This window comes from Nycticebus coucang, chromosome 17 (genome assembly GCF_027406575.1).
Source record: "Nycticebus coucang isolate mNycCou1 chromosome 17, mNycCou1.pri, whole genome shotgun sequence".
In the NCBI taxonomy this organism is placed as follows: domain Eukaryota; kingdom Metazoa; phylum Chordata; class Mammalia; order Primates; family Lorisidae; genus Nycticebus; species Nycticebus coucang.
Genome location: NC_069796.1, coordinates 14,742,472 through 14,766,796, shown reverse-complemented (window position 1 = coordinate 14,766,796; position 24,325 = coordinate 14,742,472). Strand labels below are relative to the sequence as shown.

At 39.8% G+C, this 24,325-nt stretch overlaps 1 protein-coding gene across 1 annotated transcript; it reads left to right on the top strand.

The window, feature by feature from the left end:
* Nucleotides 1-2,711: 2,711 nt before the first annotated feature.
* Nucleotides 2,712-14,936, top strand: TMED7 (transmembrane p24 trafficking protein 7). The gene is made up of 3 exons (XM_053566310.1): nucleotides 2,712-3,179; nucleotides 8,983-9,228; nucleotides 11,940-14,936. Exons 1-3 carry the CDS (start codon nucleotides 2,988-2,990, stop codon nucleotides 12,174-12,176), a joined length of 675 nt encoding a protein of 224 aa, XP_053422285.1. The 5' UTR covers nucleotides 2,712-2,987; the 3' UTR covers nucleotides 12,177-14,936.
* Nucleotides 14,937-24,325: the final 9,389 nt, after the last annotated feature.

Below are 24,325 nucleotides of genomic sequence, written 5' to 3'. Positions count from 1 at the left end.
TTCTTCCCATAAAACCCACTCTCTGCTGACTGTAGCCTCACTGGGAACATTTATTTTTAAAAAGGGAAGACGCTCAGCTCCATGACTCACACCTGTAATCCTAGCACTCTGGGAGGCCGAGGTGGATGGATTGCTTGAGACCAGCCTGAGCAAGAGCCAGACCCTGTCTCTACTAAAAATAGAAAAACTAGCAGGTCGTTTGGCTGGCACCTGTAGTCCCAGCTACTTGGGAGGCTGAGGCAAGAGGATAGCTTGAGCTCAAGAGTTTGAGGTTGCTGTGAGCACTCTACCCAGGGCAATAGAATGAAATTCTGTCTCAAAAAGAAAAAGAAAAGGATAATATCTAATTTGTGTTTATATGCAAAAAGAAAATATATACTGAACTATATGAAACACCATCTGCTGGCCTCTATTAATAATATCACCTACTATTATATTTTAAGTACCCCAACACAAACCATTGATGTGATCATAAGCAAATTACTCAATTTTTTTGATCCTCAATTTTCTAACTAATAAAGTAGGTATAATTGTTATGCCCAGGAGTCTCTCAAAGACCACACCGCCAGACAAGTCAAATTTAAAGAGGAGTCCTTTTTATTGAAGAGCTGGCCAGCGACTGCCTCGGTGTCCCTAACAGAGGGTTTCTGAGAGCAGCCCCGAGTTGTCTTAGACTCTGACTTTTATAAGGCAAAATGTTTCCAGGGGGCAAGCAAGCATAGTTACAAAAGTGAAAACAGCAAGATCATCAGAGCACTTAGTAATTCTTTTTTACAAAACAAGTATAATCTACAATATCCTGAGGTAGTGTAGGGAGGGGGACTTGCAGGTGGAGGTCATAAACAGCATCTCACAAAAAGCAATAATCACTGAGGATATAATCACAAGTGCAAGTAAGTAACTTACATCACTAACAATTGTATTTGAATACATTCACAGTTATAGGATAGGAGGGCAAATAAGAGGAACCAGTTTCAAAAGTAATGGAATGTGATGGAAAGGGAGTGAACAGTAAAATGGAGTCAAACTGGTTCTTTTAACATTTCCATATCATATACAGACAGCAGGAAGACCACCTTAACATAATCACGAATGTTGTCAGGAGAGTAGTTAGTGACTTTCTACACAATACTAATAATTCTAACCAGGTACACTTAAAGTACCATGTGGGTGGGGAGGCAAGTGGAACCGTTTTTTTTTTTTAATTTTTTAAATTTATTTATGATTAAATCATAGCTGTGTACATTAATGCAATCATGGGGCACCATACATTGGTTTTAAATACCATTTGACATATTTTCATCACACTGGTTAACATAGCCTTCCTGGCATTTTCTTAGTTACTGGGTTAAGACATTTATATTCTACATTTAGTAAGTTTCACATGTACCCTTGCAAGATGCACCGTAGGTGTGGTCCCACCAATTACTCTGCCTCCGCTCATCCTCTCCCCTCCCCTCCCAGAACACCAAAAATCACATTATAAAAAAAGATATTTGTACCAGAATGTTTACTGCAGCCCAATTCATAATTGCTAAGTCATCGAAGAAGCCCAAGTGCCCATGGATCCACGAATGGATTAATAAATTGTAGTATATGTACACCCTGGAACATATTCTTCTTAGGAACCGGTTTTTTTAAAATGCAAAACAACAGAATGGAATCAGGCCTGCTTTGTCTTCCCACTGATTCTCAGGAAAAAGTGTAATATCAAAATGGAATTAGGCTTGCCTCTCTTTCACCTTAACATAATAACACCTGACTGAACAACAGGATGACATAATATATGTCATCTGTTTAACACAGTGCTTGATGATAAGGAGTGCTCCATAGATATTTTATTTTTAACAAAAACTCATCTAGATCGCCAGTAACTTGCATACGCCTCTACGGAAGCTGAGACAGTAGGATCGCTTGAGTTGATGGCTGCAGAGAGCTGCAACTGTGCCACTGCAGTTCAGCCTGGAGACAGAGTGAGACGTCTCTTAAAAAAAAAAAAGAGAGAAAGGGCGGCGCCTGTGGCTCAAGGGAGTAGGGCGCTGGCCCCATATACCGGAGGTGGCGTGTTCAAACCCAGCCCCGGCCAAAAACTGCAAAAGAAAAAAAGAAAAGAAAAAGCTTATCTAGTGCGTACTGTGTGCCAAGCACTGTTTTAGGTGCTTTTTCCAAATACCTACACCTTGTAATAAGCGTCTGCGGCAGATTCATATTATCATCTTCATTTCACAGATGCAAAGACTGAGGTAGAGTGTTTAAGTAACTGGCCTAACGTCTCACTGTCGGTAAACGACAGAGCAGGGATTAGAAGGCCTGCAGCCTACTCTCAAGCTCTCAGAATTGGCGCTCTTTGCCCAGCTGCTTCCCCCAAATATTTAATGTTATTTACGAGAAAACTCTCTGCAAATTGCTAAGTGCTCTATCACCCACCCTTTGGGGCAAAACAAGCCCTTCGACTCCCCCTCAAACATTCCGCAGAGCTCAGCTTTGGCAAAGACAAAAGCCGGCGCAGCGAAACCTCCCGCTCCCGGAGGGCTGCTCCCGCCCCGGCCCCGCCCCCTCCCCGGCCCCGCCCCTCGACCCAGCTGCGCCGCCTGCTGAGAAGACGCCTCGCGGGCTTCCACGTACGCACCCAACGCCTCGCCCCAGAGGAGAACACATCCGGGTCGCTGGAACAGGTGCTTCAGGCCCCGCCCCTTCCCCTCTAGCGCTCATCCCCACTTCCGACTGTCTGGGCCTTTTCCGCTTTTCTGGCTACGGTGTCTCTGCTCCCCGAGTGCTCCCGGTCCCCAGCCCCGGTTCTCGGCGGCCGTCTCCTGTCCCCGGCGGCTCGCCCCCGCCCGACTGTCTCCCAGCCTTGGAGCCGCTCTGCCGTGAGTCTTCGCGAGGCCGCTCGGGGTCAGGCCTGCCGCGCGCGCCGAGTCTGCGCAGATCGGACCCAGCGTTCCTTGTAGCTGGGTTGAGGCCGAGGCCGCTGCCGCCGTCTAGGGATGCCGCGGCCGGGGTCGGCGCAGCGCTGGGCGGCCGCCGCGGGCCGTTGGGGCTGCAAGCTGCTCGCGCTGCTGCTGCTGGTGCCCGGGCCGGGTGGCACCTCTGAGATCACCTTCGAGCTTCCGGACAACGCCAAGCAGTGCTTCTACGAGGACATCGCTCAGGGCACCAAGTGCACCCTCGAGTTCCAGGTATCGTGGGCCTCCCTGCCAGTCCCTGGGCCTCGGCGCGGGGCTCCGGGGGTGGGGCTGTAACCTGAGCGGGGTGCCTCCCTTCGGCCCGTGCTTCTCCGTTCTTTGACTGATTGAGAATTGCTTGTAGATAACTGATGTCCGACATTTGGCTTTCCTTTTCTGAACTTTGGACGAGAATCTGTGAATCCCAGAAGTGTTTACTCTACTTGTGACTTTTTTCTATTCTCTAATGTAATTCATTTGTAAGACCTTATTGAACTTTCTTTTTAAAAATAGTCCCTTAATGAAAATATTCTTGTTCTGCCGTACCCTCCTCTTTCTAATCCACTCCTCCAGTTTGATTGGATTTGAAGTGCTGCCGGTGTCTAACTTGAGTACTTTTAAGTTCTTCCAAGGCTAGGCTTATCAGTCAATGCGATGTCATTGGCAGAGCTCCCATACAAGCTGAACGACCATTTGCCAAAGGTGTTATTGAAAGAGTTGTGATTAAGTGAGCTGCTCCTTCTGATCTTTGGGAATAGGTGAAAAAGAAACTTTATCAGAACGTTAGTTTCTTTAGTTGGTTAGAACAATCTTTACTCTGTTTCAGTTTTTGTTAGTAGGCACATTCAACCTTTGTGGTAGGTGCTGGTGGTACAGACATGATCACAACAGGGTTGCTGCCATCATTCTTAATTCCCCTCTCATCCTAGTCTTCTTAATTGGTATCTGCTCCTTTATCAAAACTGCTTTAGGAATGGTAATTAGGCCATTATTAGGAATGGTAATTAGGCCAAATACCAAATACGACCTGGTCTTTGGGATCCATGAAGGCTTCATTTAGGAAATGATTTTAAGGTGAATTTTACAGGGTTAGTTGTAAATACTTTGGGGAAGTAGGGGAGTCTGGTAGGAGTGAACGCTGAGAATTTGAAGGCCATAGGGAGGTCTACTATGGCTGGGAATAAGGAGGGCAGGATACTAGCAGGGACTAGGTCATATAGTGCCTTGCTGACCATTTTAAGAATTTTAGTTTTTCCTGAGAATACGGGAAGCCATTAGATGGTTATAAGTAGTTTAGTGATATGACCAGAATATTCTTGGTAGCTGCGCGGATAATAACTTGTACATGGAGAGAAGCTGTGTTAAGGTGTTACAAAGTGGATGTGGAAGGCTGATTAGGCAGTTGTTGAGGTGGCCTAAGCAAGAAATAATCGTAGCTTAGACTACGATGGCAGCCCTGGGGAAGGAGAAAATCGAAAAGATTGGAGAGAATGTGGGTGAAATCGGTAAGACTTGGTGATGAATTGACTGTAATGAGTGAGGGAGGGGAGGCTAAGGATGATAGCCTTGCTTAACTTCATGGATTAGGGCCAAGGGACAGAAAAGAAGAGAGCAGGAATTATAATACGAAATATAAGCCACATTTTTCTTTGCTTGAATTAAATAAACATTTCTTGGTTTTTACTATGTGCAAACGTTGCGATTGGTGCTAAGGACACTACCACAATGGCTACAACATTACCATCTAAATTATGTATGTAGACAATATAATCTCAGGAAAGCTCTGTGTGAAATTGATAGTAGTTCTTAAGTCTGTTTTACTGATGGAACTGAGGCTTGGATTACAAAACTCAGAAGCAGCACAGTCAGTATGCAGTCCCAAGTTAAACTCTTAACTACTTTATTATACTATCTCCCAAAGATAAATAAGACTGACTTTGACCTCAGAGAACTTACACATATATAGTCATATAATGTTAAATGCTACAACAGAAGTACACATTGTGTATAGTGCTGGCAAAGGACAAAAGGATCATTAGCTGAGGCTAGAAAGATAAGTAGGAAATGCTCTACAGGTAGCAGAGGAGGGAGGAAAGGGTACCCCAGGCAGATAACATTTGTTACTGAGTTCCCGGAGGCCTACAATTAGCTTGAGCTCTTTTGTAAGAGTTTGTTTATGGCACCAAAGTACACTGGATAGAAATAGTTTTGCTTTGTGACTGCAGGACCAAAAGCTTTGGAGGTGGTTTGTACCAGTTTGTCAACATCATTTTTTTTTTTTTTTTTTTTTGAGACAGAGTCTTACTATGTCACCCTTGATAGAGTGCTGTGGTGTCATAGCTCACAGCAACCTCAAACTCTTGGGCTTAAGCGATTCTCTTGCTTCAGCTTCTCAAGTAGCTGGGACTACAGGCAACTACCACAATGCCCAGCTATTTTTTGGTTGCAGTTGTCACTGTTGTTTAGCAGGCCCGGGCTGGGATCGAATCCGCCAACTGTGGTGTCTGTGGCTGGTGCCCTACTCCCTGAGCTACGGGTGCCAAGCCAGCTTCATTTATTGGTAACAGCAAGATTGATGATTTGTGCCTGGTTTCCGTGAGACATCCATCTTCCCCCAGCACACACACACACACACACACGAGGCCCCTGTTGTTGAGACTTGTTACGTAGCAGGAATACGCTTATGTGACCAGCAAAATATTAAAGAACCCAGTCAAGACTCCATTTTGGGTTCCCTGGTTCCAAGGTGTTTTCTTTGCACACTTAGGTGGTTTCAGGCCTGAATGAGAGTATGTGTCTGGCCTTAGGGCCTGGCCATAGATTGAGTTGTGGGAGAACAAAGATGGTCACGTATGACTGTTGTAGACCACTTGCTGTGAGATAGCCTTTGGCTGTATTATTTTTTATTATATTCTTTTCCTATAATAAACTATAGATTTGTGAACTTTGTCATTTTGGCTCCCATGATTTTTCTTTAGCAAACAAATTCTGTTGAAATGCCACTGTTAGTGTAGTAAAGCAAAGACTTGTTTAGAGAACTTCTGAATAGTCTGCTATTTTAGGAGCATAGAATGAAGAAGGCTATCAATGAAAGAGGTGTTGTGACTACCTGAAGGAAGTACTGGGGATTAGTATGGCATTGGATTAACAGATTTGGATTTTTCTATAGGCCACAGGTAATAAGCAAAAGGTTTTAAACGAAAGCTCAATGAGAGGATAAGGAAAGATGGGGATGTTGTTCCCACCCTGGAAGACACTTGGCATCATTTCGGGAGCACGCCTGGTAGGTACTCACATCCAGTGGACAGGGACCAGGGAAGCTGCTAAACTAACGTTACAGGGCACGGACAGCACAGGCCCTGCTACAGAGAATTCTCCAGCTTGGAATGGGGAGAATGCTGAGGCTGAAAACCCTGGGTTAGAGGGAGAAGAGGTTGGGTTGTGAGAACACCGTTTAGGAAGTTGTGTCAGTAGTCTTGCTTGGATTGTGGATTAGGAGTAGGGTGGATTTGATAGAGGCAATGAGATTGAGAAATTTCTGTGACATGTAGTTTGGAATGAGCCACAGTTTCGATCACAGGTGATCAGGCAGATTGAAAGGGGTGCTATGAACTGAAGTGAGATCACATGTTTTAGAATTTGATCGGAGAAGTGAGTTGATGATCAGCTGTGGTCCTGTTCAGTTTGTGTGTATACATTTGATTATTCAAAGTACAATAGTCAAGTATGAATAATTGGATATATAAAATTGAAGCAAGTTTCACCTAGAGAAAGGTTATTGACTTTTCAGCCAGAGTGGAGTGGTGGTTGGTGGGAAATGCCCAATTGATAAGACACTTTCATGTCAAGACATTTTATCTGGATATTAATATTTACATATTTTTACAGTTTTCTAAGTGCATAATTATATTTCATTTAATTATCAAAATGATCTTGTAACAGTTCATTTAGTCATCGTCACTCTTAAGGGACAAAAGGTTACGTAAGTCACAGGTTCTTCTTTGAGGTTCAAAGATGACTTCTGTTCTACTGATGTAGAATGTCAGTCAGTATGCTAACCAAGAGGGTGTAAGCTTGAAAATAACAAGCTTGTGCCACCGGATGTTGTAGTGGTTGAGACCTGCAAGCCTATGACTCTTTCTCATCGTCTTTCTCAAGTGGATACCATCACTCTGTTTCTCCTGTCTCCTCTCCCTTTCTTCCTACTCAGGTCTTTCTCAGGTAAGAGATCTTCTACTTTAATCCTTCCCTCTTTGTCTCTTATATTGTTTGTCCAGTTATTCAGGAAGAATAGCTCATGCCTCCTGGAACAACTCAGATGGCCCACATTGTAACTGATAAGCATAAGTTCTTGAAAATATCCCTACCGTTCTCTCAAGACTAACTTCTCTTACCCCCAAGTTTCCATATATTTGCCTTAAGTACAGTCATTCCACATAAGCAGACTTGTTTCCCTTTATGTTGCTGTATTTTGTTTTTGCTTTAATCACAAGTGTTCATACAATATTTTGTTTAATCCATTACATTTCTTTTAGAAACAAGGTTATAAGTAGTAGTATAGAATAGCCTAATCCATTCTCACTTCGTAAGGTATTTCAAAACAAAATCTGTGTCAAATTCCATATAACTGACTATAGACAAACTTAAGAACACAACTTATTTGTCATTTGGCGGTAAAACGAGTTTAAATTCTATGATAGAAGGGCGGGGCGTGGTGGCTCACACTTGTAATCCTAGCACTCTGGGATGCTGAGGCGGGTGGATCGCTTGAGCTCATGAGTTCCAGACCAGCCTGAGGCAGAGCAAGACCCCATCTCTAGAAACATAGCCAGGCATTGTGGCGGGTGCCTGTAGTCCCATCTATTTGGGAGGCTGAGGCAAAGGGATCACTGGACCCCAAGAGTTTGAGGTTGCTGTGAGCTGTGACTCTATAGCACTCTACTGAGGGTGGCATAGTGAGATTCTGTCTCAAAAAAAAAAAAAAAAAATTCTGTGATAGAAGTATGCACAGGCTGTTATGCTAAGGATTGACCTGTCATCTACCTCAACTACTGTGAACCCAAATAAATGACTGAGGCAAAACTCTCAGTCAATGTAGATTTATTAGGCCAAGAGTTTGGGATGCACTCTGGGACAAACACAAATTGCAGACAAGCTGTGGCTGATTCTGAAAGGGAAGTTGGAAACTTCAGCATTGGGAAAGGGTACGGAGAAGAAAGACAGCAGGGGACAAGAGATGGCGGCTACATTCTTAGGAGGGCCTAGAAATTCACATGTTACATAAAATAAGGGGGGTAAAGGAAGCATCAGTTGTATAGATGTCCCTGGGTAGGTGAAGAGCGTCTGATGTCTTGTCTCCAGTTCTTTTACCTATAAGACAAACTCGTAATTCCTTATTAGTGTGGAATCCCATAGGCTTTAGTTTTAGGTGCTGTACATAGGTACAGTTTCCATTTCCTTGATTGTGGTAATTTAGCGAGAAATTTCCTTAATGAATGATCTGTGGGGCCAGTTCGTCACAGGTTCTTGAAGCTTTGCAAGTGACTATACTGTGTGTGGTTGCTTGATGCTAATAGGAAACAGGGTGAGAATTTTTGAAAGGTGAATTTTATATGACTACAGTAAACTTAGGGGTTAAGAATATGACTTTGGAATTCAAATTCTACCTCTGCTACTTAATAAATGAGTAATGTTGAGTAGGTGACTTTAACATCAGTTTCTTAGTCTGTCAAATGGAAGAAAAAATAAACTCTTGTAGGGTTATTGGGAGAATTAAGTGATATAGTAGACCCATGTTAATTAGCACAGTTGTCTGGCTAGTTCGAAGTGAATAAAAGATCCTTTCCTACTGATCAGGACGAAACTTGTTCAGTTTCTGTGACGTTTAGTTAAACTGAAGTCTGCCTCCCCAAGTTCCATCCGCTGATGAAAATAAAAGTCTTTTGCCCATAACCTTATTGCCATTTTAGTAGGAAACCTGTTAATTTTTCAAATTTATTAGTTGCCGTGATCTTTTCTCTTTTTAAATCTCTTATAGGTGATTACTGGTGGTCACTATGATGTAGATTGTCGATTAGAAGATCCTGATGGTAAAGTGTTATACAAAGAAATGAAGAAACAGTATGATAGTTTTACCTTCACAGCCTCCAAAAATGGGACATACAAATTTTGCTTCAGCAATGAGTTTTCTACTTTCACACATAAAACCGTATATTTTGATTTTCAAGTTGGAGAAGACCCACCTTTGTTTCCTAGTGAGAACCGAGTCAGTGCTCTTACCCAGGTAAATAAAAAATTAGCAATATAATGTTGGTATATTTAAAAGAGCATAATTTAATATCACGTACTAATTCATTGATGAACATAGAATTTTGAGACTAATACAATCTTTAAAATCTATCTTAATTCTCATAGATGAGGCATTTCACAGAAAACTTCAGACTCATAGTGAAAACCAGTGTTAAAAGATTTTATGAACTTGTAAGTGTAAAGGAAGTAAGAAGCATTAAGAAAGGAAGATCACTAGGGTAGAAATGTTAGTAGTAAAAAATTTAGGTAGGCTGAGCTGTACTCAAACATTCTGAAGCATTTTCTGTGATTAGTGAAGAACTGTTGCTACCATACATTAGTAGACTAATGTAACTGGAAGTAAAATGACACCGTGATTAAGGTGTGGATATGGATACACAGTAGTCTTTATACTTGTGCTGAGTGTTACTCAAGCTGCTGGTACAGTAACTTCTGCTGTAACTTTTTAGGTAAAATGTTGACGATTAACGGTAAGTTACCTAACATAGTTACAAAAGTTTAAATATGGTACCAGTTTAGCCTCCCTAATCTGAAATGCTCCAAAACCCAAAACTTTATGAGTGCCAGCCTGACCACATACAGAAAATTCCACACCTGACCTTGTGTACAAAATCTTTGTTTCATGCACAGAATTATTAAAAATATGGTATATAGTTACCTGCAGGGTGTATATAAAATGTATAAGCCACATAAGTAAATTTCATGTTTAGACTTGAGTCCAGTCCCAAGATATCTCATTATGTGTATAGAAATACTCCAAAATCCAAAAGCATTTGAAATTCAAAACACGTCTGGTCCCAAGCATTTTGGGTAAGAGAAGCTCAATCTGTAAGAGCTTAGATTTTGTCTAAAAAATACTCAATTAGGTATCCAAAGAAATTATTTACCACCTACTTATTAACACCTTAAATTGGTATTTCATGTTCCCAGATTACATTTGGTTTGTTGGCCAAAGTTATGTTATAGGCAGTTTTAAGAATGTTTAAGAGCCTTAATTCATATATATGCCTATTTTAACCACTAGCAAGATGTATTCAAATGCACTTAATTTTAGAAATGTTCTTCTTCAAATCATGTGTAAAATGGTTTTTCTTTAGAGCCAGCAACTTTCATTCTGTATCCATTCTTTCATGAATTTTAACTCAAGAAGGCAATTTGCTCTAAAAGGTAGATAAATAAAGGAAATGAGTAGTAATAAGGCAATACCACTCAGCCTCCTTTATTCATATTTTTTTTTATCATTTTTTCTTAGTCTTATTTCTCTACTTTCAAAAAGCTATTTTTTTTCGTAGAGACAGAGTCTCACTGTACCGCCCTCGGGTAGAGTGCCGTGGCGTCACACGGCTCACAGCAACCTCTAACTCTTGGGCTTCCGCGATTCTCTTGCCTCAGCCTCCCGAGCAGCTGGGACTACAGGCGCCCGCCACAATGCCCGGCTATTTTTTGGTTGCAGTTTTGCCGGGGCTGGGTTTGAACCCGCCACCCTCGGCATATGGGGCTGGCGCCCTGCTCACTGAGCCACAGGCGCCACCTCAAAAAGCTATTCTTGCACACAGTACAGATACTCATAAAGCAGTTGTTCATACTTTAAAATTGAAAAAAATTACCAGCTAGTAAATTCAGAGTAAAATTAACAGTAAATGCGGGATAAATTATCATTTATTTTTTATTGTCACCATTTTTTATCCATTAAAATGATGGAACTAGAGTAGGCAGTGATCACCAATCACTGCTAAAACTTCTAGGTGAAAGTTTGGTGGGGAACTTTATAATGATGAATCAGACTCATAATCACCTAAACCTAATGGTCATTCTAGAGTTATTTCTCTAGTTATGGAGAGATAACTAGACATTATGTGCCTTGCAGTAATGCGCAATAAGAAGTACACAACACTGACTACAAGATGTTCCTACCCAGAACATTATACCTAAATCCCATTAAGTCTAGCTCCAAGTGTCAATTTGCAAGAAATAGAAGGATGGGTGAGGTGGCTTGTGCCTATAATCCAAGCACTCTGGGAGGCTGAGGTGGGAGCTTCGCTTGAGGTCAAGAGTTAGAGACCAGCCTGAGCAAGAACAAGAGCAAGACCCATATTTACCTAAAATAGAAAAATTAACCAGGCATCATAGTGTTTGCCTATAGTCCCACACACAGGGAGTGTGGAAGGCAGAGGCAGGAGGATCACTTGAGCCCAGGAGTTTGAAGTTGCAACGAGCTATGACAATATCACTACTCTATTTGGGGCAACAGAGAAACTCTGTCTCAAGAAAGAAAAAATACAGAGGATAGAGGAACATCATGGGAATATTTTGTCTTATGCTCTTATTATTGGTGAACTGCTATTCTCTTCCTCCGAATTTTTCTTTGAAGAATTCTGGGCTAGAAATTCTGTAGCCACTAACTTTAGCTGATAAGTATTACTGCTGTTGTTAACATAGTATCCATATTCCACCTTGCTCAAACATCCTAGTTTGAAAACAGCGATTTCATGGGATCTCTACTGTTACCAGTTGTCCTGGTGGGAATGAGTTAGAAGGGTTGCTTTGCTAGGACAGTCAGTAGATGAATGAATGAGTGCCAGTTAATCAAATGAGGACTTGAGATCAAATTGAAAGAAAAGATGAGTATGCTAGGCAGCATGTCCAGAAAGTGTTAAGCATACTAACTGAAATATTTTTCTTTAGATGGAATCTGCCTGTGTTTCAATTCATGAAGCTCTAAAGTCTGTCATCGACTATCAGACTCATTTCCGTTTGAGAGAAGCTCAAGGGCGAAGCCGAGCGGAGGATCTAAATACAAGAGTGGCCTATTGGTCAGTAGGCGAAGCTCTCATTCTTCTGGTGGTTAGCATAGGGCAGGTATTTCTTTTAAAAAGCTTTTTCTCAGATAAAAGAACCACCACAACTCGTGTTGGATCATAACTATGTTTTGAGAATTGATACACCATTGCCACTGTAATATTGCTGTCCTCTGATTAATTTTAGGTACCGAAGAACTTAATATTGGCAACAATTTTGAAACCTTTGGCATAGGCTTGTAGGAGGGATGTACAGTGCATATCCCTAAACTATGGAAAGGACACCTTTTTTTATTTGTAAAGGCAGAAAAACTTCAGGACTTATTTTGGGCTACTCATGTTAAATATTCAACACCAATGATCTACTCTTTTCTTGGCTGTTTGTATCTATTCTTCACACACTAAACTTTGGTATTTTGATTCCTTTTAACCATTTAAAAGTACTTTTCTTATAGGTAGTCAATATTTTAAAAACCTTAGATTTAACGTCTACATGTGTTATGGAGGAAGAAAATTGCCTTTTGATTGTTTATAGTAAATAAAATTTTTGCTTTTAAGAAAACCAAATGGGATTAACTATGGCCCAGCCCCTATTCTGCATAATTTAATTTTACAGAGAAATATGTACTACAGGATTGTTAGTTAATATTGATATAATTTGCATTTGATACATTGTGGTATAATTTATTTCTCGCTAGCTTGGAACATGTCAAGATTTTTGTTTTTTTGGGGGTTTATTTTATGATTTGTAATCAGCTATATTATTTTTTCAAAAGGGCATTCTTACTACACAGAAAATAGTATGTAAGCATAATAGAGTTTATAGAGTTTATACAGGCCTTAAAAATCAGACTGTTATAACAGACTAATTATAGAATCATTTAAGACACTCTAATGGGGGCAAGTGAAATGGACAAACTTTCATTGAGTTATGTGTGCTTGTTACATTTTCTTATTTTTTATTTTTTATTTTTTTTTGGCCGGAGCTGGGTTTGAACCCACCACCTCCGGCATATGGGACTGGCGTCCTACTCCTTGAGCCACAGGCGCCACCCTTATTACATTTTCAGTGCTTTTACAAAGAAAAAAGTTACCTGTTTAATTGTAACAATTTTAATTGGCTGGTTCTTGCCCCATCATTCCCAGTGTAAGTTGACAGTTGTTGTCCTGGTATCACATTTTACCCTCGTGGACGTGGTGCACTGAGAGGTGAGCTTCTTCATTTTGTTTCTTTCTTGCACATTTTATTTCTACAATCTCTGGTTAGCAGCCCTAAAATAATTTAACAGTTCAGAATGCTATGTGCTTCCCATTTGGTAATCTTCATTGATTGTACTTTAATGAGTATTAAATAGTGCATATCCTATACTATTAGTGTTTAGACTGTGTTTGTATCTTGTACAGATTGAGCTGATTGAAATAGGATTTTGTTCTAACTATTCTAAAGTAGAATACAAGAAGTTGCAAAATTGTATAGATGTTTAAAGTTTTTCTGGTTTTGTTTTTAATCCAGCTGCTTTTCTACCATGCCTCTCTTCCCTACCTAAAAGTGATTACTGAACAAGACTGTCACATTACAGAGACTGTGACATGCGATGCCACAGAGTGCTGTTGGATGGCATTTCTAGTCACTTCCTGTTGCTGACTAGAAGCTAACTCTTAACTTTATGCTGTCTTAAAATGCATATATACACTACCTGCACATAAGAGCAAAACAAATTCACATTGTCCTGCTTGCTGTAGTGATTTCAGATGCCGCAGTGTAGCAAGGGGTGAACGTGTTTTCAACCCTTCAATTTTAAGATTTTTGGAGATCAAATAGCTACAATATTTGTCACTGGATTAAGAAGTAAAAGATTTTGCAAATTTGTCTATTTGGGTTCTTGTATTGGAGTTGTCCTACAGCTTTATAATTTATATTTGGATTTGAAAGTTTTAAGCACTAGTGTTAATGGGATTGATAAACATAGACGTATGTAAAATGTCCTTTTCTGGTTGACCGTCTACGTTATTGTGGTCAGGTAATGTATAATTAAATAGTTGGGTATGGATCTTGCTGTTTGGCATAGATAGTGCACTCATTTAATTTGGGCCCTCAAACTTCATGATATTACCCCATATAATTTGAGAAAAGTATTGATACATTAAATTTTTTTAAATCACCGCATTTACCTGTTATAGAAAATAGTGTTGGCTTAGTCTAGTAACTGTTTAAATTTTGATGAGTAAACACAACTGGATATGTATATATAAATTAGAAAATACGTATCTCTCCAAACAAATGTTAAGTAACCTTTTCTTCTTCCTCCTACATAATTTGTAGCTCATCATTTTTCCTTAATTCTTTCATGCTTATCGCAGCAGTTTGAATTTCCCAAATATTTATGTTTGGACATAATGGCTCAGAATACATATTTGAACATCATAGTTGTATATATTTTTACAGTAGAATAAATAATGGAAAGAGACTTGATATACAAGTTTATACTAAAATTTCAACTGTGTGAAGATACATTTTAAGATATTACTTTGCTAATAATCTAAACATTCTTTTTTCTATTGAAGAAATAAATGGTTTGTGGTTCACAACTTTTCATCCAGGCTTGATGATAATCAAATCTGAAAATATAGTAGACTGAAAAGCAGTTTTATTCTTCGAAAGATTTCATTTGTACTCTGTACTGTCCATTTTTGTTTCAGTTTGTAAATGTGTAACATTTATAGTTCAATAGGACAAAGCAGGCCCTATGAGTATTGTTTTCAAAAATTAAATTAATATATAAATAATTCAAATGGGTTTTTCATTTACTTTTGAAAAGAAAAACGTTTCTCTAACAGGATTGCACCAATTTCTTGTAGAATAAAAAAATAATCTTTCAACAAACTGACTGACTTGTTTCTGTCAGGGTTTAAGTCTTCCTGAAGATCCTTGTAGACGTACAACTTGGAGTACAGTTTTGTAAGGAGAGCGATTGTTTTTGTATTTTAGTAAAACATCTGAAGGACTAGCCAAGAGTGAGAGTTAAAGAAGAGAAGTACCACCTCTCCACTGCCTCATTTTTAACCTTCTCTTTGTATTCCTTATTGAAAGTTTGTGTGGGTTAAAGGCAGGTAAGCAATTGGTTGCTCTAAGGAGGTCTTAATTTTTAAGTTAACTTTAGATTGTATAATACCCAGTTATGTCAACTATTTTTTTCTTCATGATGTAGTCAGAGGGAACATTATGGATCCTGAGCACAATTCTCCAAAAGTAATGGAAATAACAGTAAATATAGGTTAACATTTATTGAATGCTTACCCTGTGCTAGGTAGGTCCTTTGCCGAGTATTTCACTTGTATTGACACATTGCATCTTTGCAATAATCTAAGGAACTGGGGATATTATTTCCATTTTACAGATGAGGAAACAGAGCCACAGAGGGGTTAAGAAATCTGCTTATATTACATTAATTAGCAGAATCTAAATATGAGCTATAGCGGCCTGTCTCCAGAGCTCTCAACCACTATTGCCTTACAAACACCATTTAAGAATAGATTCTAAAGGCTTAGCTATCTTGATTTCACTATAGATTGATAGCATTTCCATGCTTTGACTTTGGAGCATAGCCAAGTTCAAATAATGGTTGCATGACCTTGGGTTTTATTAACTTGTATTTCTGTTTTTCATCTGCTACTAAGGTAATACCATATAGAATAATAAGAATGAAATGAGATAATTCATAAAACACTTAGGATCAGTACCTAGCATAGGTAAGCACTTAGTAGCTACATTTTTTCATTGGTCTAATTCTAGTCTCTTTATCTTTGTTTAGTTCCTAAAGTCCTTTCTGTGGCTTCAAGTTTTTCATGTGGTTCTTAAACATCATTTAACACAAATATGAAAGTCTTTGCCTGTCTATCATGACTATAATCGTCTGCTAGTAGCCACAAAAATGAATAAGAACGTCTGACCTTCAGGAATGTGTGTGTGTACACACATATATACACACACTTGGCGGAGATACAGTAGCTACATGAAGTAATGAAGAAGACTGGTCTAAGATACTTGTAGAGTGCTAGAGGAAGAAAAGAATACTGTATATAGGTCAAAAGACATTCCTTGAGGTTAACTCAGCCTCTACCAGGGGTGGCCCTGGTTATGTGGCTGTGCCAGTATTGAGTTAGTTAATCTTTTTTTTTCTGTTTGGTCTAATTATATATTGTTTTTCCTTCCAAATGAATCTTTTTTTTTTTTTTTTTTGTTGGGGATTCAGTGAGGGTACAATAAGCCAGGTTACACTGATTGCATTTGTTAGGTAAAGTCCCTCTTGCAATCATGTCTTGCCCCAAGAAGGTGTGGCACACACCAAAGCCTCACCCCCCTCCCTCCTTTCCTCTCTTTTAAGATAATGGGGTATTAGCCAGTCCCTATTGCTGCAGATTGAAAACGTGTTCTTTAAGTTTAACAATAAAGGTGCTGCTTGATCTCCTGAGTAACTTCTCCATCTCAGAGAAGTTCTCCACATTCTAGAGCAGCGGTTCTCAACCTGTGGGTCACGACCCCTTTTTAACAATGAAAATACATTGCGGCTGAGAACCACTGTTCTAGAGGAAAATACAAGGATGTTAGCCTGTTTTTATCACCATTAGTAATTACATTCCTTACTAAAATCCGGATTTATTAGAAGTAACATTGGGTTTACATAATCTGTTTTTAGTGCTGGTAATTACTAATGATCACTACTACTTTAAAAAGAAAAGGTAAGTTTAAAGAAGAAAAATCTCATAATCCCATCATTTATTTTGGTGTATTGCAGTTATTTTTATAGCTGTTTATGTATTTTTAAAATACATTGGTATTATACTACCTGTAACAGATTTTTAAAAAAATTTAAATTAGGCTTGGTAGCCATAGTTCAATGAGTAGGGTGCCAGGCCACACACACCAGGGCTGGTGGGTTGAAGCCTGGCCTGGGCCTGCTAAACAGCATTGACAACTGTAACCAAAAAATAGCTGGATATTGAGGCGGGCACCTGTAGTCCCAGCTACTCAGGAGGCTGAGGCAAGAGAATTGCGTAAGCCCAAAAGTTTGAGAGCAATGATGCCACGGCACTCTACCGTGGGCAACATAGTGAGACTGTCTCAAAAAAAAAAAAAAAAATTTTTTTTTTTAAATTATAATACAGAAGAGGGTATTTAACATGTACAGTTTAATGAGAAATAAAATTATAAAATACTCATTCAATGCTTAGGTTAAGAAATGCAACATTGCTAATATTTAGAAAGCTCATGTGTATCCTTTTCTATTCATACTCCTAAATTATCCCACTAGAGATAACCAATGTTCTGCTTGTAAATAATTTTCTTTGTTTGTATCTTTACTAGTTAGGTATACTAATTCTCATAATTTTTTTTTTTTTACATTTCCAAACCCATCATAAACTGATAGTTCTGTGAGTACACAGTCGCACGTTTGAATGTGTTGGCTGTGTCCAGTTGCTACCAGTATCTCTAAGTGCTTCGTCTGTCTGCACGCTTGCTCTTTCCTCATGTGCTTATCTCTTCCTCGGCCAGTAACAAACAGTTCACTGATCAGTATGGAACCACATTTTGGGTAGTACTGATGTCTGTGTTTCTTAAAAATAGTATAAAAAATATCAGGCAGAAGTGAACATTCATTAATAAAATTTAATAACTTATTAAATCCTATTCACTAGACTATTGCGGGTTTCTTTTGTGACTTTTGCGGGTTTCTTTTGTGACTTTTGCTCAACAGCGGTGTCGTCCATGATAATGCACATGACTAGTATGTTTTCATTATTGTGTGGTATTCCACCATATTGATAATATCAGTTATGCGTCTCTTTTGTGAAGGCATTTGGTTTGTTCTGAGTGCTTTGCTGTTATGAACAAAGCCACCGTGAACATCCTTGTGTGTGTGTGTGTGTTCTTTTGCACATGTATAGATTCTCTTGAGAATATGGACTTGGTGGGTCACGACATATGTGTATCCTCAAGATTACTAGGTAACTGAACTTTCCCAAAGTAATTATAGTAGAATGTCTGTAGTTAACGTACAGAGATGGTCAACATAAGGAACTGGGCCTACTGCACTAATATATACATGTACTTTCTTTTATAGCTTTTATTAGAGAATATCATGAAATCATATATAATCAAAGCAGTAAAAGCATAAAATATCATACAAAATCAGTACATTTTCTGTTTTTTTCATGGTTTAATCATCCTTCTGAATAGTCAGTCTTGGTTTGTTTCTTATTACCAATGTACGTGGAGAAAGCATTCTCAGCACTGGCTATGCACTCGACATTTTTCCACAGCAACAACTTCAACTGCATTATTGGATTCCTGACCGTCTTTTCCTTTGCAGTCTACAGTTTCTATGCAGCCTCACATGCTGCTTCAACTTCTTCAGTTGCTTCATGCATTTTTATGCTGGTCTGTACCTCAGTCAGTATCACAAAATTGCTTCTGGGTCAAGTTCATTACAGGTTGCCACCTCATCATTACAACAAAACATTCACAATCTACTCCTTAAAATTCTGCCATGGGAGATGAACTGTCAGATGGGGCCAAAACCTTGTGCTTTGGGATTGTGACATCCAACTTTCTTGAAACATGTCAGTATCATTTCTGGCCGAACTTTATTCCAAGCAGGACTGACCCAGAGGACAGCACCCAAAGCACTAACTGATGCAGCAGATGAAGCTTCTTCCACGGGCAGACCACAGGTTTGTGTTTTCATAATGGCCCACTGCAGAAGCTGGGCTCAGTAGTGCATTTTAAGTGTTTTGGTGATGACTTGGTCAGGAGGTTGGATTTTGAGGTCATGTTTGGAAGCAGAAATTTGAGTACCACATTTGAGAATGACCAGGACAGTTGTCTACTATCAGTAAAATAGATTGTTTCTTCATTTCTCAGTCAATACACCTTACCCACTCCTAAAATAGGGCACCAGTCATCCATACATGTTTGTTTGATCTTTGAGTGATGGGGAGGTCTTGGACTTCAGGTTCTTGAATATATCTGGTTTTGCTGATTTACCAAACACCAACAGCTTTAGTTTCTCTCCAGTTGAGCTAGCACAGAACATCACCTTGGAAATGAGTCTGCACTCATCTATCTACATTAACACTGTCATCTTCGAAGACTCCAGCGAAGTCTAGGAACTTTTTAATAAACTCTTTTACAACTTTGTCCAGAACTTCATTGGATTCACCACACAAGACTTTATGGGAGATCATGTGTTGCAATTCAAATTCCTCGAGCCAACCACGTTATACTTAGAAATCTGCCATCCTGAATTCCTGTGTGAATTTTTTAGCAATGTCTTGGTTCATGGCCAGAGATTCTGGCGTTAACTGCCCTCATTTGTTTGAACCAGCTTAATAGGGCTTCACTGACTTCCTCAGGGAAGTTTTCCTCCTTGCTGTTGGAGGTCTCCACTTTGCTTACAAGGCCTCTGCAGGTATGCACTTGTACGTGTTTGGATGTTGCTGACACCAAAATGTTCCACCATCTGTCTTTGGCTGCTGCGTTCCAGAAAATGTAAAAGATCAATCTTTTCATTCAGTGTCACCTCTATTGTTATTATCTTTGTGTCTTGTTTAAAAAATACTTCCTTGTCCTGAGGTCATGAATATCTGCACTGTGTTCTAAAATAGATACAATTTTATCTTCCACTTAAGTTGAATTTTATATAGGGGTGAGGTACGTAACCTTTTTTCCTCCCCATTTCTTGAAAAATCATCTTTCTCTGTGGATTGAACATGGCACTTCTGTCATCTATTAAATGCTTATGTTTACTTGAGTTGCTTTCCGAGCTGTTTTATTCTTATTCCATGGATTAGTTTGTCCTTACACTAATACTGTCTTAATTACTACAGCTTTTAAAATCTTAAATATTTGATAAAAAGGTGTTTTTATACCTTGTTCTTCACGATTTTGGCTGTCGTCAGTACTCTAAATTTTTGTACGAATTTTAGAATTAGTATAGCCAGTTTCAGCAAAATATTAATAAATCTGTCAGGGTTTTAATTGGGATTATATTTGATCTGTAAACAAGTTTCTCTTTATAATAGTGCATTTTCTTGTGAATTAATGTGTTACCTTTTTTTTTTTTTGAGACAGAGTCTCACTGTGTTGCCCTTGGTAGCTATACCATGGTGTCGTAGCTCACAGCAACCTCAAACTCTTGGGCTTAAGCAAGTCTCTTGCCTCAGATTCCCAAGTAGCTGGGACTACAGGTTCCCGCCATAACGCCTGGCTAGTTTTTGGTTGTAGTTGTTGTTGGTTGGCAGGCCCAGGCTGGATCCGAACCCACCAGCTCTGGCATATGTGGCTGGCGCCCTAGCCACTGAGCTACAGGCACCTACCTAATGTGTTACCTTTCTATTGTAATGTCTTCCTTAAATCATTTGATAAAGTTTTATTATTTTTTTCATAGAAGTACTCATACATGTATTTTGTTAAGGAATCTTGTTTTCTCATTTCTTCATATTTTTGATGGTTTTAAGTATTCTAGTTTTTGTTTGTTGCTGGTGTGTGGAAATACAATTTTTAAATTTTTTCTGTTCAGCATCTTGCTAAATTCTCTTATTAATACCAGTGGACATGTTTGGACTTTCTGTATATACAAGTATGTCACCCACAAGTAGTGACTGGTGTGTCTTTCTCTTCCTCACACCCTTTCTTTTCCTTGTCTGCTTGCATTTGCGAGGACCTCTAGTGCAGTCTTGACTAGAAGGGGTCATATGTAGGCTTTCTTGTTTTGCGCTCACTCTGGGAATGTTTTCAAGCTATCCTATAAAGGTTTTGTAGTATTTTTTATTATAACATTTCCCTTCTCTTAGTTTGCTAAGAGTTTTTTTTATAATCATAAATGATGTTGAATTTTGTCAGAAGCTCTTTCTGTGTTTATTGAGAAAAACATAATTTTTTTTGCCTTTTTGCTCTTAATGTGGTCACTTACATGAATTGGATTCGTGTTGTTTGAAACCAACCTTCTTGTTCCTGGGGTAAAGTCACCTAGTTATGATGTGCTTTGTTTTTAATGGCTAGGTTTGTTTTGTCCTAAAATTTTTGCTTAATGCCAAGGCTGTATTAGCCTTATAAAATGAGTTGGAAAGTGACTTTCTGTGTTAAGAGCTTGTGTATATGATTAACATTACTTCCTCCTTAAATGATTATTGTAAATCATAGGTGAAGTGCATTTGAGGCCTGGTGTCTTCTTAATGAGATACCCAAATTCTGTTTCTTTGTAATATAGGTAAATTGACTATTCTTGCAAGTCTTTCCATTTCACTTGCATGTTCAAATTTATTAGCACAATGTTATTCCTGTTTTCTTTTAACATATGCCATATCTGTAATAATGTTGCCCTTTTCATTCCTGACATTATTTGTATCTTTCTTTTATACTTGACTAGTCTTTCCAGAAGTATATCACATTTGTTGTTTTTCATAAAGAACCAATATTTTCGTTGTTTTTCTTTATTGTATTTTTGTTTTGATTTTGGCTTTTTATGATTTTCTTTTCTAGGTTTAGTTTGTCATTTTGCCATATTATAGGGGATGGTTAGCTCAAATTTTCACCTATTTTGATTTAGATATTAAAGCTTTAGGTTTCATCCAAATGCTACTGTATCTCTGAGTTAGTTCTATGCTGTGTGATAAATTATCACAAATTTACTCATTTGTAACAGCACAATTTTATTCTCCCACAAGTTTCTAAGGGTCTAGAGTCTGGGCATGGCTTAACTGAGTCCTCTCCTGAGGGGCTCACAAAGCTGCAGTAGAGTCAGCTGAGTTGCATTCTCATCTGGGGTGCAGTGTCCTCTAAACTCATCAGGTTGTTGGCAAGATTTGGTTCCTTGAAGCTGTGGAGTGGAGGCTGTCAGCTACTTGAGGGTGCTCAACTGTCTTCTTATAGCAGCAGAACTTCTGATTAGTCTCTTGGAGGGAAGCCCTAAAAGAGTTCAGCTGATGAGGTCAGAGTCATCTGGGTTAATCTTACTTTTGATTCAGCTGAATAGAGACCTTAATAGCCTCTGCAAAATCCCTTTACTTTTGCCATATTTTCTTAGTAAAAAACATGTTATAAGTTTTGTCCACACAAAGGTATGGATATGGAGCTAATAAGGGATTTGGGGGATTGTCTTAGAATTCTGCCCATTCCCAACTCCATTCTACAAATTTCCATATCTGGCATTTTAGTTATTCATTAATTTCAAAGGATTTTCTTATTTCATTATTATTTTTTCAATGCATATATAATGTTTGTAAATACAATTTTAAATTTCCAGACATGGATACTTAAGTTTTTTTTTTTTAATTATTGATATCTAACATAATTGCATTGTGATCAGAGAATATATTCTCCATTTGGTTTTGAAATGTGCTGATAATTGCTTTATATAGTTGAAGTGACCTATTTTTGTAAATTTCAGTGAGGTTGAAATGAAAGTTTTTTCTGCAGCGATTGGGCACAGTGTTCTATAGGTGGAGCGCTATGGAAGTTCTGTGGCAGACTGTGTTATGGCCCATCACTTCAGGAAACACAGTTGGCAGTGTCCTTTCTGATTCACCCATGCAAGTTTCAGCCTACTCAGCTTATTGGTGTTGCTGGGAGGGCTGCATTTGTTTCCGTCTGCTTGGATTTTATGTTTCAGTTTTCATGTATCTCAAAACTTTCTTAATGAACCACATATATATCTATTAATCATTTTAATGATGTTCATGTCAACCATTTTCAAGTGTCTGTGGGGTTTTGGGGTATACATCTCCATAACAAAGAGGGTTGTGTTAAAATCTAGCCTGATGGCTCAGCGCTTGTTGCTCAGTGGTTAGGGTGCCAGCCACATACACTGTAGCTGGTGGGTTCCAACCCAGCCTGGGCCTGCTAAACAACAATGATAACTGCAACAACAAAAACAACAAAATAGCTGGGCGTTGTGGTGGGTGCCTGTAGTCCCAGCTACTTGAGAAGCTGAGGCAGGAGAATCACTTAAGTCTAAGTTATAAGTTGCTGTGAGCTGATGCCGCTGCACTCTATCCAGGGCGACATAGTGAGACTCTTGTCTCAAAAAAAAAAAAAAAGAAAGAAAATCACTAGCCTGATTTTAGATGTGTCTATGTGGGTCTGTAAACTTTTGTTATAACAATTATAAATCTGTATACTAATATGCCACTGAAGTAGAAAAAGAAAGTTAGTAGTTAACCCTCTGCCAGTGCCCATCTTCAGTGACTCATCCTGTTATATGATGGGCACCTGAGGGAATGAAGTTCTGAGACCCAGGTATGGTCCTTCAGCCTCAATCCACTGTCCATGCTTCCCTCTGAGGTTTGGGAACTTGGATTCCTTTCCTTTGGCAAGGAGTAGGGATTGCCCAAGAATTAAGAGGGAAGGTTTCTGAACTGGGCTCTGAGGCTGTGACTAGGCTTGGAGCCTGAGGTAGCAATGGTGTGATGGTTGTGGCTCTCTACAGCCTTCTATGATGCTTTCACTTTTTGGTTCTCCCTAAAATGGAGTTCCAGTCTCTTTTGACTGTGGAAAATGAACCCTAACAAGAATCTCAGGGTGGCTTTTGGTGGGTAGGAGCCGATGAGCTGTGCGCCCCTGGCCAGGGGTGTGGGTGGCTGCAGTACTCAGACCTCCAAAGGGACAGGAAAAGTCAAGAGACCATCTGGGGGACCCAGAAAGTCGCTGCACCTCTAGTGTTTGTTTATACTGTCAGGAACAGACATCGTGAAATTCTTCTTACGATTTCTCTGAACCTCCAAGTCAGGCTTTAGGGGGACATGAAAACAAAACCAAAAGTCCAGGAAGAGGCCGCACTTGCCTGGGTGACAGTTCCCCTTCGCGATTTCCCCTCCTCCGCCCTCCCTGGCCGGCTTCCTCCTTCCACCGAGAAGGATCCACGGCGTTAGTCCTGACTCAGAGCGGCCCTTGTGTCCCAGCTCTGCGCACCGAGTCCGCGCGAGCTCGACCCCGACCCCCACCCCGGGGCGGACCCCCGGGAGCAGCGGCGCTGGGCGATCTCCGCGGGCTCCCCGGGCTCGGCGCCTCCCCGGCCGGACTCTGGCGGTCGGATAGCGGGCGGCAGGGCCGCGGGGCCGGGGCGCGACCAGCCGCGCACCCGACAACCCCTCTCGGCCCCTCGGCCGAGTCGCCCACGAGCTGGGCTGGTTCTTTGGACGAGGACAGTGCAGACGGCACCTGCTGACCGCGGCCGGCCGCCCTCAGGCGAGTACCGGGCGCGGGGCGGGCGCGGG

Bases quoted from the DNA above. Each gene is read 5' to 3' on its own strand.
- TMED7 (XM_053566310.1), top strand. From the start codon at position 2,988: ATGCCGCGGCCGGGGTCGGCGCAGCGCTGGGCGGCCGCCGCGGGCCGT. The intron at 3,180-8,982 runs GTATCGTGGGCC...AATCTCTTATAG, and splicing joins AGTGCACCCTCGAGTTCCAG to GTGATTACTGGTGGTCACTA. The intron at 9,229-11,939 runs GTAAATAAAAAA...ATTTTTCTTTAG, and splicing joins GAGTCAGTGCTCTTACCCAG to ATGGAATCTGCCTGTGTTTC.